The sequence below is a fragment of the Bos taurus genome, chromosome 29 (genome assembly GCF_002263795.3).
Source record: "Bos taurus isolate L1 Dominette 01449 registration number 42190680 breed Hereford chromosome 29, ARS-UCD2.0, whole genome shotgun sequence".
NCBI lineage: Eukaryota > Metazoa > Chordata > Mammalia > Artiodactyla > Bovidae > Bos > Bos taurus.
In genome coordinates, this window is record NC_037356.1 from 2,087,448 (window position 1) to 2,106,397 (window position 18,950).

Here is an 18,950-nt window from a genome sequence, read left to right on the forward strand (position 1 = left end):
CACCCCCACCCATAAATCCATATGTTGAAGAGTCAACCCCCTATGTGACTGTATTTAGAGCTAGGGCTCTTGAGGCATTACGGTTAAAGAAGTCATAGGGTAGGGTCCTAACCCAAGAAGACTGGTGGTCCAGAAGAAGAGGGGGCAAAGGGTGCTCTTTTTCTCCCTGCACACACCAAGGAAAGGTCACGGGAGCGCCCGGTGAGAAGGCGGCCGCCTGCAGGCCGGGAACCGACTGTGCTGGCACCCTGAGCTGACATCCAGCCTCCAGAACCGAGAAAGTGAATTTCTGCTGGGTAAGCCACTCAGTCTGTGGCATTTTGTTATGGCAGCCCGAGCAGACTAAAACAGAGAGCATGACCAAGAGGGAAGGAACAGTCTTTCTGTAACCTGATCTCAGGAGGGATACCAGCCATCGCTTCTACCATATGCTATTCATCAGAAGTGAGCCAGGAGACCTTCCTGGTGGTCCAGTGGTTAAGACTCTGTGCTTCCAATGCAGGGGGTGTGGGCTCAATATCTAGCTGGGGAACTAAGAAACCAAATGTCGAATGGCTTGGCTAAAAGAAAAAAAAATTTATTTAAAAAGATTTAAAAAATATTAAAAAAAGGTGACTCTGGAGTCAGTTTAAGTCCATTCAACTTTCTTTTTTTAATATAAATTTATTTTATTTATTTATTTTTAATTTAAATTTATTTATTTTAATTGGAGGCTAATTACTTTACAATATTGTATTGGTTTTGCCATACATCAACAAGAATCCGCCATGGGTGTACACATGTTCCCCATCGTGAACCCCCCTCCCACCTCCCTCCCTGTACCATCCCTCTGGGTCATCTCAGTGCACCAGCCCCAAGCATCCTGTATCCTGCATCAAACCTGGACTGGCGATTTGTTTCTTATATGATATTATACATGTTTCAATGCCATTCTCCCAATCATCCCTCTCCCTCTCCCACAGAGTCCAAAAGAATGTTCTATACATCTGTGTCTCTTTTGCTGTCTCACATACAGGGTTATCATTACCATCTTTCTAAATTCTATATGTGTTAGTATACTGTATTGGTGTTTTTCTTTCTGGCTTACTTCACTCTGTATAAAAGGCTCCAGTTTCATCCACCTCATTAGAACTGATTCAAATGTATTATTTAACCTAGATGTCCATCATCAGCAGATGAATGGATAAGAAAGCTGTGGTACATATACACAATGGAGTATTACTCATCCATTCAACTTTCAAGGAGAGACATGGGACTACCAAGAGGTGGGGGGTCATAGAGGGTCATCCTTAGAAGCTGCCTACAACACTGGGAATAATTTACATCTTTACTTTGATTAACCTCTAACTGGACTTAGCATCACATTCAATTGTAAATGCAGACAACCAATCATGGCACCCCACTCCAGTACTCTTGCCTGGCAAATCCCATGGACGGAGGAGCCTGGTAGGCTGCAGTCCATGGGGTTGCTAAGAGTCGGACACGACGGAGCGACTTCCTTTTCACTTTTCACTTTCATGCATTGGAGAAGGAAATGGCAGCCCACTCCAGTGTTCTTGCCTGGAGAGTCCCAGGGACGGGGGAGCCTGGTGGGCTGCCGTCTATGGGGTCACACAGAGTCGGATATGACTGAAGTGACTTAGCAGCAGTAGCAGCAGTCACTACAGGATGAGAAGCACCTGCGATCTGGTAACCAATCACTGCTATTTTCATGCTGTTTTACAGTTGTGGCACATATCCCTGTTTACCACCACTCCAAAATATCAAAATTATGAGATCTACCGTGTTAGATCGTATTTAATCTACTAAAGCAGACATTCATTTTACTACACACTAAGACCAAAAAATACCTGGACGCACCATTTTCATTTCTGACCTTTTGCATTTTACTTTATGAAGTGTAAAACATTATTCTGAGAAACAATCTGTAGGTGTCACCAAACTGTCAAAGTATTGGTGGCATAAAATGTTTAGGAATCCTTAAGCAAGTGGCTCTGCAAGTATGGTCCTGGGAACAGCAGCATTAACTTGCCCTGGGAATTACTCTGACACACAGATGATCAAACCTCCTCCCAGATCCAATAAGAAATGCTGGGGGTGGGGCTAGTAATCCCCAGGTTAACAGGCCCTCTAGATGACTGGTGCGCTCTGCAGGCTGAGACCCACTGGTCTAGAGTCTTTCATTCAGAGTTTGCATTTCCAATAAGCTCCCTGATGAAATTAGTCTGGGGACCACTTTTTGAGAGCAGTGTTCTTGACTAAAACATAAACCATCTTGACTATTAGCTGGATATCTGTTAACCAAGTCTCCTTTGGTGCCACTAACTAGTCTATCGTTCATGACAAGTTAACCCTTCAGAGTTTATTCATATGTTAACTAGAACAATAACAAAAAATATCTGCCAACTTTCAGAAGTTGCTGTGAGAACTGGAAATAATCTATCTGCAGTACTTGGCACGGTGCCTGGAATGTAATGGAAGCTCAAAAAAGCAAATGTCATTAGTCACATTATGTTTATTACCATTTAAAATTCTTACCAAACCCCAGCTTTGCCTAGCAGGGTTTAACAGTAGGAGAGAAGAGGTATGCGAGCAGTTCCACAAAAGGAAAATCTCGAGATGCTGCTGGAGACCCAGCTGCAAAGAGGGCTGGGTTGGCAAAGCAAGCATTCCTCCTGTGTTCCTAACACTACAGAAGAGTGAACAGTCTGAGGGAGAGCAGTGACTGGCCCAAGGTCACACAGCCTGCATAGTGCAGGGCACGAATCACCCAAGGCTTCCCCCCGCCCACACGGCCTCTTGACCTCTGGTCATGAGATGTGCCCCTTCAGGACACTGGGGGGATATGCAGGGTCCAGAGGAGTCAAGGGTTGCTGGCTTGGCTGGGGTATGATGTCACCAAGAAGCTTCCCAAGCTTCTCCTTGGGAAGTCCTAAAACAGAAAAATGACCATCCACCTGCACACCTCCATTGGGGGGTTCATGGGCACACCTAACCTCCTTCACAGACTCCACACCCTGGCCCTTCTCTCCCACACAGCCAGGTGAAAAAGAGGTGCTTCAGAGTTTACCTGTTTGGTCAGGTGTAACATTTTTCTTTTGCTTTTGGGGTGGGCCCGGTGCAAAGGTAAGCTAAGCCCTTCCAAGAGTACATGCTGAGTGAATACTTGTTTTCCTCCATGAGACTAAAAGGTGGTGATGAAAGACTTCAAATCAAATCCCATTACGGGGACTTCCATGAGACCAGAATGGCGATGAGGGAATACTGAAGATCTAACTTCATCTCAGGGACTGAAACTTTAGCCACCACACTGACGGTAAGGGAGAGCTCCAAATGGAGACAAATGTTTCTGACTCTGACAGACAGGGTGGCATGCACGACCCTCCCTCAGACTTCGTGACAGCATAGGAGACAGCCAGCCTGGAGCGCTGGGCTGACGTGCATCTCCGCCAGCCTCCCAGCGCTTCGCGGTGCACTTCACTCGTCTCTTAGCTGTTCCTCCTGAGTCTTCTCATGGTTCTAACGAGTGAGGGACACACGGTGAGGACATGTCAGAAGAGGCGAGAGACGGCGGGAGAGATTTAAAGCGGCCTGGGGAGGAAGACCTCCCTTTAATAGCTCTCAGCAGTTACTTTTGTGAACATTCCTCTCAGGTAAACAAGTTCCTGCTCCTTCATGGAGCACAACATACTCAGATCTGATGATGCTCTCAGACACTGGGCCAGCCTTTTTGTCTGACAAGATCTGTGCTCTGGAAAACCAAGTTCATTCCAGCTTTTGTCCCATGAGAGCCCATGTTGGGTCAGGATGCCATCTGTCTCCCTCATGAAATATGCAGAAAATGAATCCCCAACAAGAACTGCAAGCTTACATCACTACAGTGAATGGCAGTGCAAAATTAAGGACGTTGAGGGCTGCTGGAAAACAAACTCTTGGGTAAAAATGGAAAAGTTCTGTCAAGAGATACGTTTTCTCTGTTTCTTTCCTATTCTCTACTAATAAGAGGATCTATTGATGTTAGAGGGAAAGGCATCATTGTGGAAAGCTCTGAGAGAAAACTTCTATCTTTTCTATTCATGAAATTCACTCTATTGGTTGGGTCTGTTCACTTCTGTAACCCCGTACCTACAGAGCCCTCAGTGGGGGAAGAACTTTTCTTCCCCATTTTTCAGTGACTCCAAACTAACTCCCTGTGCTTGCCTCAGAGTGCCCAGCCTGGCTGCCGCCATGTTAGTCTCTTTAGTTGACAGACTCTCTTATCACATGGAGATGTCTGAAGGCAGATGTGTGCCTCCCAACTGAGTTTTCCTCAGCCTCTCCCTCTTAGTTTCTTTTTCTTCCTTTGAAAGTCAGTCTTTTTTCTTTCTGCTTCTCCCCTTCCTTTCACGTCGAGGATTAAGTGGTTGTGGGCTCTCCTTGTTGCTGAGGCTCACCCTCCCTAACCACAAGATGAACGCCATCTTTTCCCACTCCTTTGAAATGTGATGGGGCAGTTTCTCTTTCCTGCTTTCATTACAGTAGCAGAGACATGAGTGCTCACCAAATACCTGTGGCCTCTCCTATACCTCCCAGCATCATCTGACTAGTTCTAGTCAATGGATAGTGACAAAGTGACGCGAGTCTCTCCTAGGCTGAGGCAGCAAAGAGCTGACATGCCTTCTTCATCCCTCTCTTCTTTTGCTGCAGTGACCTTGTGAAGCAAAGGTCACAAAGGTGGTACTGACCCAATGGAGGGACCAGATTTCCACATCGCTGAACGGACTTGCACTGACCTGCTCCCCACAGGAGCAAGAATTAAACTTTTGCTGCACTAAGCCACTGAGATTTTTGAAAAGTTACCTCAGTCTAGTCAAGGCTATCTTAGCTAATACAATCCTCCTCTTTTGCTACCAGATCTTTCCCCTCTTCTTGCCCCAACATCAAGCCCCAACCCTTAATACCTGACTTGAATGCAAATACCATTTTGTGAATATTTTCTGAGTTGTCCCACTTGAAAATTCACTGCTCATGTTTTCATGTCTCCACAGAGACCTGAGCTAGCATTTCACATGTGTCTGACCAATCCTTTAAAAATCCCTACTTTTACAGATGAAGTGACTCTGTTATAACATTGATCTCATTGTCTTTGAATGTTCATTTGTGCTTGTTTCTCTGAATGTTCATTTCTGTTTTTCTGTTTCCCATAATGGAAGCCCCTTGACAGCAAAGCCTTCCTACTCTGTCAAGATTAGCAAACTTATCTTCACTCCTGAAGGACTGTAATTTAATTCCCGATGTGTCTCCAATTTTTTATCTTTTTTACACGAGGTCCTGCTTCAGGCCACCTAGGCTATCTCTGTCCACCTTGTACCTGAATTTGAGTTCTTGCCTGGCCTGTCCCTTGTGCCTTCAGTCCAGTCAGTTGCCAAAACTGGCAGATTTCACATATAAAATCTCTCTCTCATCTGCTTCTTCCTTTTAAATCCCAACCTACCACTTGAATTTTGGTCTTTGTGGTCTTTCTCAATGATCTCCTAGAAGCTTTCTTCACATCCACGTTAGGGGCTTCCATCAGATCAGCAGTTCCCAAACCCAGAACTGATGACTTTCTTTTGTCTATGTATGCAGTGGTTCTCTTCCATCTTTTGGTTTAAGCACAATTCCTGGCCTTTGTGAACCCCCACAATGGGGCCCAGATCTCACTGTCTCATCACACCGTCCAGCTTTCTGTCCTGGACCATGTGATGCTCTTCCAACTATTTAGTTGGGTCTAAAGAGATGGGAATACCAGACCACCTTACCTGCCGCCTGAGAAGCCTGTAGGCAGGACAAGAAGCAACAGTTAGAACCAGACATGGAACAATGGACTGGTTCAAAATTGGGAAAGGAATACGTCAAAGCTGTATATTATCACCCTGCTTATTTAAGTTATATGCAGAATACATAATGTGAAATGTCAGGCTGGATGAAGCTCAAGCTAGAATCAAGATTGCCGGGAGAAATATCAATAACCTCAGATATATAGAAGAAACCACCCTAATGACAGAAAGCAAAGAGGAACTAAAGAGTTTATTGATGAAGGTGAAAGAGGAGAATGTAAAAGCTTCCTTAGAACTCAACATTCAAAAAACTAAGATCATGGCATCCAGTCTCATCACTTCTTGGCAAATAGAAGGGGAAACAATGGAAACAGTGACAGACTTTATTTTCTTGGGCTCCAGAATCATTGTGAACGGTGACTGCAGCCATGAAAGAGGTTTGCTCCTTGGAAGAAAAGTTATGACAAACCTAGATGTTTTCAATACTAAAAAGCAGAGACATCACTTTGTAGACAAAGGCCCATATAGTCAAACAAAGGTTTTTTCAGTAGTCATGTACGGCTATGAGAGCTGGACATAAAGAAGGTTGAGCACTGAAGAATTGATGGTTTTGAATTGGGGTGCTGTAGAAAATTCTTAAGGGCCCTGTGGACAGCAAGGAGATCAAACTAGTCAATTCGAAAGGAAATCATCCCCGAATACTCATTGGAAGAACAGATGCTAAAGCTGAAACTCCAATACTTTGGTCACTTGATGTAAAGAGTCAACTCATTGGAAAAGATCCTGATGCTGGGAAAGACTGAGGGCAGGAGGAGAAGGGGCAACAGAGAATGAGATGCTTTGTTGGCATTACAGACTCAATGGACATGAGTTTAAGCAAACTCAGGGAGACTTGAAGACAGGGGAGCCTGGAATGTTACAGTCCATGGAGTCACAACTAAGCGACTCAACAAAAACAGCACGTTCCCGACTTTGCAAATTTATCCTCCTGGTTCCTGTCTTCCTGAAGGCCTTCCTCCCTCTGCCTATTGAATCTCATTCATTCTGGATTCTGGAAGTTCTTCCTTTTATGCCAGGTTTGTGTGTTCCAGATTTATGCCCTTCACTACTGCATAGACCCTGGGCCTGTCACTGCATATTCCTCGTATAGTTCCTTCTATAATAGCTGCTATGTACCTACTCATTAAATATCAGCTATATTGAATGGAAAATAATTTTAATGTGTGTTACAAGCTTCCAAGTTTCTCCAAAATCCATGACAACAGGTCTAAACTGTATAGGAAATATTTTACAGGAAAGGAGTGAACATGTTCATTAGAACATTTTGTTGCTTTATGTCCCTGATGCATAAGAGGAAAAATATGTCCTCTTGAATCTCAAACATCTGGACATTGGCCTCTCAATAAATCATGGGGTCTGACACATTTTCCAGTGCAAGTTTACATTTGATTTTCATGTCACTTTGCCTAAAATGGTCACAGATTTTAGCTCTGATTTTTATCACTGCATATTTCCTTTGTTAGTTTAAAAAACCCTCAATACTGAGAACCTGGACACCTAACCTTGCCTTAAGAGGTAGAGTAAATAGCAAAATGTGAACCCCAAAGAGGTGGTGCAACAAAAAGTCTCCTAATGTTTACTGAAAGGATTAAATTTTTATAAATATTAGGTCATAAAGTCACTTCATTAGTTCATGGGGTGGAGGATGTTTCCATTTTATAGGAAAATGAAGAATTTAATGCTAAAATCTAGATAGTTGCCATGCTATTGCTTAGAACTCATAAAATGGGTGCTAAAGTAGTCTTGTCTTCCTGTTTTTATTTTTTTTTTTTCCTGATCTAGGCAGAAAAAGTTGGCTTAAAGCTCAACATTCAGAAAACGAAGATCATGGCATCCGGTCCCATCACTTCATGGGCAATAGATGGGGAAACAGTGGAAACAGTGTCAGACTTTATTTTTCTGGGCTCCAAAATCACTGCAGATGGTGACTGCAGCCATGAAATTAAAAGATGCTTACTCCTTGGAAGGAAAGTTATGACCGACCTAGATAGCATATTCAAAAGCAGAGACATTACTTTGCCAACAAAGGTTCATCTAGTCAAGGCTATGGTTTTTCCAGTGGTCATGTATGGATGTGAGAGTTGGACTGTGAAGAAGGCTGAGTGCCAAAGAATTGATGCGTTTGAACTGTGGTGTTGGAGAAGACTCTTGAGAGTCCCTTGGACTGCAAGGAGATCCAACCAGTGCATTCTGAAGGAGATCAGCCCTGGGATTTCTTTGGAAGGAATGATGCTAAAGCTGAAACTCCAGTACTTTGGCCACCTCGTGTGAAGTGTTGACTCATTGGAAAAGACTCTGATGCTGGGAGGGATTGGGGGCAGGAGGAGAAGGGGATGACAGAGGATGAGATGGCTGGATGGGATCACTGACTCGATGGACATGTATCTCAGTGAACTCCAGGAGTTGGTGATGGACAGGGAGGCCTGGCGTGCTGCGATTCATGGGGTCACAAAGAGTCGGACACGACTGAGTGACTGATCTCATCTGATCTGATCTGAGGCAGTTACTCTAACATTAGCATTGGTTCATTATGAATAATGAATTTGGCATAGCAAAGAGTTGTTTGGCTAAAAATAATGATATAGATACATATATATATATTATATATATAATATATATATATATGCTAATTAGAAAACCAGGATACAAAAGGTTAGCAAGAGATTGTAAGAATTTTGAATTTATGAAGTAATGGAATCGGACTTCAGGTTAATATATCTTTGTCTTTTTTTCTGCAATTTATTGTGGTTTAGTATATGCTGTAGCCAAATACTGATGAAATCGTTTGTAACTTTAGGCAAAGGAATATGCTTGACAAAAGAAGTTTCATGAACCAAATAGCCCTGTCATTTATACAAATGGAGACAATGTTCTTCACTAGGATCAAAAACCAATTAGACAACTTGGATGGATCTCAAGGGAATGATGCTGAGTGAAAAAGGACATTTGGAAAAGGTTACAAGCTGCACCATTCCATTTAAATAACATTTTTGAAATAACTAAATTATAGATATGGAGATTAGTGGTTGCCAGGGATTAGAGACTGGGAAGGAAGTGTGGGGAGAAGGTGGGTGTTGTTATGAAGGGGCAGCGAGTAGATGAATGGGGTGGTGGTTACATGAAGCTACACAGGTGATAAAACTGCACAGAACTACATACACACACACACATGCACACACACACACACACACACCTGTGCCAAAATCTAAGTGTACTATAGTTACACAAGATGGTATCACTGGGAGAAAAGATTGTGTGAAAGGTACATGCCACCTCCTGTACATTTTTTTGGCAAATTCCTGTGAACTTATGATTATTTCAAAGTTAAAAGTTCTTAAACATCAGAATTTCCTTGTCACTTTAGAGAAGGGGCCTATGCAGGTCAGGCGGAAACCTAAGTGAGATGGCTGGGAAGGTGAGAACTGGCTGATGGCAGCTTCCAGCCATGGTGTGACTATGTGCCTGGAATTGCTGAGTCTTCTGAGTGCTGTTTTTAGAAAATGCCAGAAATTGAAAATTCAAATAAATATCTCTTGACTTTTATTGACAATTAATACAAACTGTTTGGAACACTCTATATAAAGTCAGACTAAAGACACTGGATGGCTGGATTCAGTAGGGTTGGATTCAGTCTTAATGACAGGAGCAAACTCAGCTTTAGGCCAGAGGTTAGGTTTGGCCTCCAGATGATTCACCCAGCCCTGCCCACCCCAAACTGCTCATCTCAATGTGTGGCTCAGGCTCCTCTGTGCTGACTTACAGCAGACTGAGAAGTGGGGATCAGGCCACTGATAAAAATGGTATGAGCACCCCCCAGTCACTGATACCTGGATTCTGGAGAATATGGATTTGACTATGGTTCTCCCTGCAGGCTCTGAGCAAGACCTCCACCCCCACCTCCTGAGCATGGTGCCTAGAAACAGCAGGTGCTCAGTTTGCCTTTTTAGAGGAGCTCATTTGTTCCCCCCCAAGCTGTCTTAGTTTTTATTTTTAAAGCTAAATGAGATCTAAAAAAACTGAGAATATGACCTAGAATCTGGTATCCTATGCTAGAGTTTTCTGGAAGTGGATACAACGGCCTGATGAACACACAATTCGAATAGCACTCATAACCTCCATGTTGGTCTGAAGCCATGAATGTAAGCCTTCTGCTAATTGGTGCAAAGAGCAGAGAGAGGTGCTGATAGGTTATTCTGGATGTAGTGTTTGAAAGGCTTCATCATCTCTGCCCTTGCAAGAGTCCAGTCAACCCTTCTTCCCCACTGCCAACCGGGACAGCTGACTCGGCAGAATTGAGCAGCACAAAGCTAGCTGCCTGCCCTCTACCGCAATCACATCTGTCGTTGGATAACCTCCCACCTCCTGTCTGAAGCATAACGTACTGATCAGACTCTCTCCGTGTTAATTCTCTAGCAGACAGAGCACACCCAATTCCTTTAGGAAGGAGGTAAATAGAAAAACTCCAATTTTTAAAATTGAAATTCTAATTTAAAAAATTTTCAATCTTAAAATTTCATCTCTGGCCCAATTATACATTCTCAAAATTAAATTATTAATGATTCATCTGTACAATTTCTGTCCTCTTTTCTTCAAAAGCTTGCTGTCAAGAGTCCAGGGAATGTTTTCTAATCCTCCTTTAAAAAGCAGTATTTGCAAATAATTCATGATTATAGGTCAATAAAAGAGTCTTTTCCAGAATTCCCTGGTGGTCCAGGGTTTTGGACTCTGTGCTTTCACTGCTAAGGGCCTGGGTTCAATCCCTGTCAGAGAACTAAGATTCCATAAGCTGCATAGTGCAGCTGAAAAAAAAATCTTTTCCTATTTATTATGTTTTTTACCAAGCTTTACAATATGCAGATTTTTAAAGGGTTGGTTCTCAGCCTCAAAAATTATGCTAATAAGGTAAGAACAATAATTCATAGTATAGTCACTAATTTCTCTAAGGGGAAATATGCAGAGACCCTGGGCTCTATGTTTGTTTTCAACTAATTATCATGTATTTACTTTTCCATTAGTCCAATAATTTTTCTTTCAATTCAGAATTAAGCAATAAGACACTGAATTATATAAAGGCCTGTTTATCATAACAGACACACCCCGTCATTCCCCAGTCCTCTGATTTACAGCTCTTAAAATGCACAGCCAAGGGGCTGTCTGTATGCCCTTTTGTATTTAGACTCCATCATGCAGTCACCTCAATAACTTATGCATTCTCAGAAAGGCTACCTAGCAATTAACTCCAGTCTTTTCTAACTCACCATCTCATTATGTAAAGTGGATCTGAAGACAAACTTTATTAGCAACTTTCAATTCTAATTCCTTATTTCCCCCTGCCACTCCCACCCCTCCGAGTAATGTCAGTTTATGTGACCAAAATACTCTGGAAAATGGCAGTTAGAAAAAATCCACATTGGGCTGGCAGCACACTTAGTAATTGGTCTTTGCACTATGGGGCACCACCATAAATCGAGACTGTCATATTTCAGCTAAAGCGTGGGTTGCAATTCTTTATAGAAATAGAAACGAATTCTCCCCACCACACAACAGTTAACTATGTTTAAGAGGAATGAGTAAGTAGGAAAGCTATTGTTTTTCATTCTAAAGGTTAAAAAAAAAAACCCCACAAACTCAAAACCCTTTGTTAAAAGTTAAAGGAATTTACAGTATCGCTTCTCTAAACCCTACAAAAAGGTAGGAAGATTTCTTGCAGATTTCTTTCACGTGTGTGAAGTACATCAGCCAAAGAGCCGAAATGTGGTTTACTGTACTTGTCCTGACGGGAAAGAGAAACCCAGGTTGGCTGATGGAGCTAGAGGACAGGCAGCACCTGAATGTGTGAAACGCACAGACAGGGAGGCCCCCCATTGGGGCGGCTGACTTACCAACATCCGGATCCACCGCTTGAACTCTGGTCAACAGAGCCTTGGTGGCCGTGTTCTCATAGACACAGGCATTATAGTGGTCAGAGGAAAACACCGGGGGGTTATCGTTCACGTCCTCCAGGGTCAGACGGAGGTCGGATTGGCAGAATCGGCCGCCCCCGTCGGTGGCCCTGGCAACGAGGCTGTACGCAGGGACCCTCTCCCGGTCCAATGGAGCCAAAGTTTTTAACTCACCTGTGAAAATAAATGGCCTGGCTTTTCAAAACTGTCTTTCTTCAAAGAGCAGAGAATCAATTACATACAGAACCCGAGTGTAGGAAGGACTGCTGATATTTGGCTCAAGAGCTTCATACTTTGAAAAATAGAGCAAGTTCAAATTTTTTAAGCATCAGGGAAAAATTTATGGGATTCTGGATGCAACAAGAAACCAACAGCATGACTTTCAAAGGAATTAATTCCACCGTGAAGTCTCTTGTGTCAGGGATTCCTTCTTTTGGCAGGATGGAGAAGCTCCACACCTCTTTAAACCTCGCAAGAACTGCTCAGTTCTCTGATGGTCAATCAGGTCAATGGTCTTTATACCCAGAAGGGTTAGTCTCTCTGCTTCCAGACACTTAATCTTTTTTTAACCCCGTCTTCTAGAGGAAAACAAACAGTCCAAACAGGCTGGCTCCAGCAGAAAGAGGTTACAAAGGAGTCCTATCGTGCCCGGCAAATCCCACTTGCTGGGAGAGTGGAGGGCCAGCAGTTGTTGGGGGGAAGTCCCAGTGGGGGATAACTGAGGAGCCCAGAGCAGACATGCAGGAAGGGCATTTCATAAGCATGGAGGGATTATTACTTTAATCACTGGAATAGCTACACTGGTCCTGGGTGTCAGTCCCTGTGGGGATTTCATTGCTACTTAAATTTCAATGGATAATGGCAATGAGCACAATGACAGACCTGAATAAATGCCGTTTGGTGAAAAGTCAGACTCATGAAATATTATTATGTACTCTTAGTAAAATTAGCAGATATCACTGGGAGCACGTCATCAGTACTTACAAAGCTGTTCTTCCTACAGCTTCCTGAAGGCAAGCAGTTCTCAACTACAGGCTGGATCATTTCCCCCTCCTCAAAAACATCCAGGGAGTTTTCAGTTGGGCATTCAGGACCCTCCAAGATCTGACCTAAAGTTATCTTTCCCACTACTTTTCTGGCGAGTCATCCTGTGGCTCCTCTGACCACTGACAGGGCTGTACACGGCATTTCCTGGAGGTGCTGTGCTCTCTGCCCACGCCGCGCCCGGGGGCGGCAGTGACCTGCTTGAGCCCCTAGAATCCTGGCTCAGTTCAAACGCCGGTTCTTCTTTACAAGCTTCCTCTTCCCTCTCATCAGAACATTAGCTGCTTTTTCCTCTGTGCTCAGACATAACTCTCTTGATATCTCTCTCAGGCACTCATGTCATTCTGTCTTTCATAACTATTATTATTTCTGTTATTATTATTACTGACTCACTGCTCTGTCTTCTCCACTGGGTTACAGTATTGCTCAGAGATGCTTTGAGGGCTTCATGTCAGAGTCTATCGCAAATATTCCATAAAGTGTTTTTAGATCCAGTAGTTAATAAATGCTAGCTATTCAATAAAAAAGTGCCAGGCCTCTATATCCAAGTAGTATATTGTTATGCAACTAAGCCCTTCGCAGTAAGATATAGCTGACATGGGAGTAGGTTATTGAGAAACCAATACCTTCTGGAAACTCAGTAGTTAGTGATTATTCACTGCAACCAATACAATGCTGGAAATATGCAAACTTTTTAATCATTACACTTCAATTCAAAATTGTCACTGGATGGGCCAAACAGCACTGTAATAATTTACCTCCATAGAAAATGTCTTTTCCTTAAGCTTTGGCCCTCAATGCGAGCATCTGCCTTCAGTGTACATAACCTTTCACCTTATAAACTTTACCTTAACATGGAAGCAAATCTGAGGTCTCACAACTAAGCAGAAATGATGAATAAAAGCCAGACAAGTGTGTTAATAAGCATAGGAACCCAAAAAGGGTTTCAACAAGGTGAAACTGTCCTTGCTGTGCACTGCTGGCTGGTTTGCATGGAAACCTGCATTTATGATATAATTCTATATATACACTTAACAGGGCAGCTGCTTTAACTCATGGATATGAGAAAGAGGAGAAGCAAACAGACACATCTGATTCCCTGGTGCTACTACACGTAGGTAAAGTCAGGGCAAGTTTACAAGTCAAATGAGGTTTGTGTCTTGCAGACACAATGTGCCGCTAGCATTTCTTAAGAGTCCAAGATAACAGAGTGTCACATTAAGGCTCTTAGATACCAACTACCCCCTAGTGATAAGACCAAGTGAAAACTTAACTTCTCTTGTGGATTAACAATGTAATTTCAGAGAATAAATTTTGTCTTACCACTTTCTGGATCTAGAAAAAATTCATTGTTTCCAGGTCCATAGAGTGAGTATCGTATATCTCCATTGGGTCCAATGTCAGCATCCTTGGCACTGACCTTCAGGATGATTTTGTTTGATGGAATGTCTTCAGGAAGTAATGCTGTGTATGCAACCTGGGCAAAGGCAAAATCATTAGTATGTGTGGGGCGATTGCCATATTAGCCTTATAAATGATTTCTTTAAAAAGGCACTCGCATAATTTATCTTCAGTTACGTTTTTCCTTTACTGCAGAATCATCTTACACCATCCGATGAAACATAAAATATCTCTTGCCCTGCCTCTTGCATGCTCATTCATTCAACAAATGCTAATTGAGCTGCTACTATGGGGGAGGGGTACAATGTATTGAGATGCTAGGGGTACAATGCAGAAGAAAACAGACAAAAATCCCTGCCCCTGAGGAACTGTGATATGCATCAGATAATGATCGTATCAGATAGTGATCAAGCACCAGGAAGTCCTTGGGACCCTTCAACTTTAAAGAGCCACTACTAACATCAGGCATTAGTAAGATTTGCAAAAATTTTCTAAGCTAAAGAACACCAATATTGTCTCGCAGTCCACATGTAAGGGAAAGGTAAATGAAGGGTCATTTAATTTGGTAAGAAAGAATAGAAAGTCAATAATTGACACCTTGCATTGGCTCTCATGCTCTGAACTATGGGGGAAATGACACTTTATGAGAAGCCTGGAGACCCAGCTTCATTACCAACATTGCTGCCAGCCAGCTGTATAAACTTAACACAACAAAAGTAATTCATACTTTTGAGCGGCCCATTTTTCTTTTATGAAATCAGTAGTTTAGATATGAAAAAAATCACAATATTCTTTATGATTCCTTAAAAAGCTTTTTATTTTAAGAGTCCTGATTTTATTTTTTGTTTGTATTTTTTAATGGGCAGAATTAGGTACTAATTGTGCTACCTATACTCTTTCCATGTTTATAGTATTTCATCCTCTTACATGCTTATATAAAATTGGACCGCACTAATTAAGGAGAAAGGAACAGAATGTAGCCAGGTTTTAAGGAGAAAAATGAAATGGGTTTTGACTTAATTTTAGAGAAGCAGAGTGAAAAGCAGCAATCCGACATGGCCACAGATCTCACCTGATCACACACAGGGCTATTGTCATTCACATCACTGACAGTCACTTCCACCATGGCCTGCGTGACAAAGAGCCCATCGGTGGCAGTAATATTGAGGAAGTAAATGTCTTGTTCTTCTCTATCCAGATGTCTCTTCACATAGACCTTCCATTCGCTCTGCACCAGGCCCAGGGCAAACCTTCCTCGGGGGTTCCCTCCTGAAGTGAAAAGAGAGTTTCTGAAGATGAGCAATGAAAAGCTTTGATCTCCACCTACAGTGAGAGGCCTGTGCAAGGTCAACCAGGTGCCTCTCAAACTGCATCATTTACGAGACTGGAAAAAAACTGACACTTCCTTTTGATTCTCCTGCAACAAAGCATGATATTTATATGCTTGGCTTGTGTGGAAAGTAAAACAGTAACTTTCCAAGGGAAGAAAACGCACTTGGAGAAGCCGGAGATGATCTCTTGTTTAGCTCCCCTTAAGGACAATCAAATTCAAACTGTGAACAATCAATCTTCTTCTCAGATGATACAATTGTCTTTCCATTCCGTCTCAAGAGAGGATGTAATACACTATAGCTCTTGTTACCCAGACAATTTCATTAGCCGTTGATTATGCAATCAAGGAAAGGCAGTCAGCTCTATTAAGGGATGTGTTAATGAAGGCGTTATCATACTGCGGCTCTTCTTTTAAGGACTAAAATCTGGGGGAGAAAAGTTTGTGTGACAGAGGAAGACCCATTTGGAGTAAAGAGCCCCAATGAGGGGTTATTGAAGGAGGCGCTCAAAGATAAGCACTGCAATTAGACCAAATTTATCAGAGGGAAGCTGGTGAAAATGGAAGAAAAGGAGAAGAGTTGGAGCGGAACCACTTTTGATGCGGCTGAAACAATGAAAGTGGTCCCAGCAATATTCCTTTCCCACATCGCTGAACTACATGGAGACAAAAGCAGCTTGGAAGAAGGAAGAAGAAAACCAGCTTGACCTTCCAAACGTGAAGAAGGAGATGACGTCACTTCAAGCATGGAGGAAGACTGGATGAGACGACTGGCCTGAAGCCCAGAGTCCAGTTAGAGCCTCACGGTTTCTTTGGTTTGGGGGCATTCAACACGTATTTGTCACCTGCTCTGGATCATGTGCTGTGCCACGCAGTGGGGCTACAGCAGTGAACAAAAGTGACAAAAATCCCTGCTTTTGTGCTGGAGTTCACTTTCTGGTGGGAAAGATTGACAATAAACAAATAAATAAGGAAAGCCTACTGCCTGTTGGCTGCTGCTGCACTGAAAAAGTGGAGCCATCTCACCTTCTTACAATGAATCTTTAAAAGAGTGCGAGCTAAGAGTTAGTTGTGCCCGCCTCTTTGTGACCCCATGGACTATAGCCCACCAGGCTCCTCTGTTCATGGGATTCCCCAGGCAAGAATACTGGAGTGGGTTGCCATGTCCTCCTCCAGGGGATCTTCCTGACCCAAGAATCGAACCCTCGCCTCTTTGCATCTTCTGTGCTGGCAGGCGGGTTCTTCATCACTAGCACCACCTGGGAAGCCCCAGCCTGGACACAGCTGTAACCAAGCAGGGTCCCACGAGGCCTTTCCAGAATAGACCCCACCCATGTCCTGTCCTCTGCCTGCTTTTGTTAAATTTGTTTTTTTATTGAAGGATAATTTGCTTTACAAAATTTTGTTGTTTTCTGTCAATCTCAACATGAATCAGCCATAGGTATACATATATCCCCTCCCTTTGGAACCTCCCTCCCATCTCCCGCCCCACTCCACCTCTCTAGTTTGATACAGAGCCTCTCTTTGAGCTTCCTGAGCCATATAGCGAATTCCCATTAGCTATCTATTTTACATATGGTAATGTAAGTTTCCATGTTACTCTTTCCATACATCTCACCCTCTCCTCCGGAGAAGGCAATGGCACCCCCCTCCAGTACTCTTGCCTGGAAAATCCCATGGACGGAGGAGCCTGGAAGGCTGCAGTCCATGGGATCGCTGAGGGTCGGACACAACTGAGAGACTTCACTTTCACTTTTCACTTTCCTGCATTGGAGAAGGAAATGGCCACCACTCCAGTGTTCTTGCCTGGAGAATCCCAGGGACGGGGGAGCCTGGTAGGCTGCCCTCTATGGGGTTGCACAGAGTTGGACATGACTGAAGCGACTTAGCAGCAGCAGCAGCACCCTCTCCTCATGTCCATAAGTCTATTCTCTACGTCTGTTTCTCCATTTCTCTCCTTTAAATCTGCCTGCCTTTTCTCTGTGGCAGTACTTTAGTCCAAGAATAAATTTAATCTGAGAAGTGAGAAAATGCAGAAAGGAAAACAAGCAAGAAAAAATGATAATGCATTAGCCATTAAACAAAGTAAAGGACCTTTAGTTCCTCCTCGGAGACTATAGATAACATTCTGAGCCATGTCCTTTGAGTTGTTTTGCAGATACTGCACCTCCCAGGTCAAAGAAGTTAACTATGCTACCCACAAGCACATAGACCCCAAACCAGTTGGAACCAGAAGGTTGATGATGCTGACTCGTCATCACCATCTCAACCAACTGGAAGAATGTCCACAAGCTGATCATACCCTGTGCCTTAAACACTATAAGGCTCCTCACTGCCCACTCCCCAGGATGGAACACACAGTCTTGGGGGCATTAGCCCACTGTGGCCCCCTTTGCCTGGCAAAGCAATAAAGCTATTTCTTTCCACGTTACCCCAAACTGTTTTTGAGATTTAATATGGCACTGGTGCACAGTTCAGTTCAGTCCAGTCGCTCAGTCATATCCGACTCTTTGCGACCCCATGAACCGCAGCACGCCAGGCCTCTCTGTCCATCACCAACTCCCGGAGTCCACCCAAACCCATGGCCATTGAGTTGGTGATGGCAACCAACCATCTCATCCTCTGTCGTCCCCTTCTCCTCCTGCCCTCAATCCTTCCCAGCATCAGGATCTTTTCAAATGAGTCAGCTCTCTGCATCAGGTGGCCAAAGTATTGGAGTTTCAGCTTCAGCATAAGTCCTTCCAATGAATATTCAGGACTGATTTCCTTTAGGATGGACTGGTTTGATCTCCTTGAAGTCCAAGGGACTCTCAAGAGTCTTCTCCAACACCACAGTTCAAAAGCATCAATTCTTCAGCGCTCAGCTTTATTTATAGTCCAACTCTCACATCCATACATGACCACTGGAAAAACCATAGCCTTGACTGGATGGACCTTTGTTGACAAAGTAATGTCTCTGCTTTTCAATATGCTGTCTAGGTTGGTCATAACTTTCCTTCCAAGGAGTAAATGTCTTAATTTCATGGCTGCAATCACCATCTGCAGTGATTTTGGAGCCCAGAAAAATAAAGTCAGCCACTGTTTCCACTGTTTCCCCATCTATTTGCCATCAAGTGATGAGACCGGATGCCATGATCTTAGTTTTCTGAATGTTGAGCTTTAAGCCAACTTTTTTACCTCCCCTGTAACACTGGTGCACAGAGGCTGGATTTTGGCAATTTAACCATGGGCTAAATGAACCATAGTGGACAGACAATGCAGAGAAGCTGAGAGCTGCACATTTCTCCAGGGCAGTGATTCTCAACTGAGAGTGGCTAGTCCCATATCCCCGGGACATTTGTCAATGCCAAGAGACATTTCTGAATGTCCCATTAA

General features: G+C 43.3%; 1 protein-coding gene across 2 annotated transcripts in view; it reads right to left on the reverse strand.

The window, feature by feature from the left end:
- The window catches only part of FAT3 (FAT atypical cadherin 3), a 645,819-nt gene that overhangs the window by 95,791 nt on the left and 531,078 nt on the right, over window positions 1-18,950 (reverse strand). For both annotated transcript variants that reach the window (XM_024987225.2, NM_001206882.2), the window contains exons 10-12: window positions 15,318-15,514; window positions 14,168-14,321; window positions 11,741-11,974 (exon numbers count right to left, since the gene is read on the reverse strand). In XM_024987225.2, the coding sequence (XP_024842993.1) occupies window positions 11,741-11,974; window positions 14,168-14,321; window positions 15,318-15,514 (585 nt within the window). The remainder of the gene's footprint in view (window positions 1-11,740; window positions 11,975-14,167; window positions 14,322-15,317; window positions 15,515-18,950) is intronic.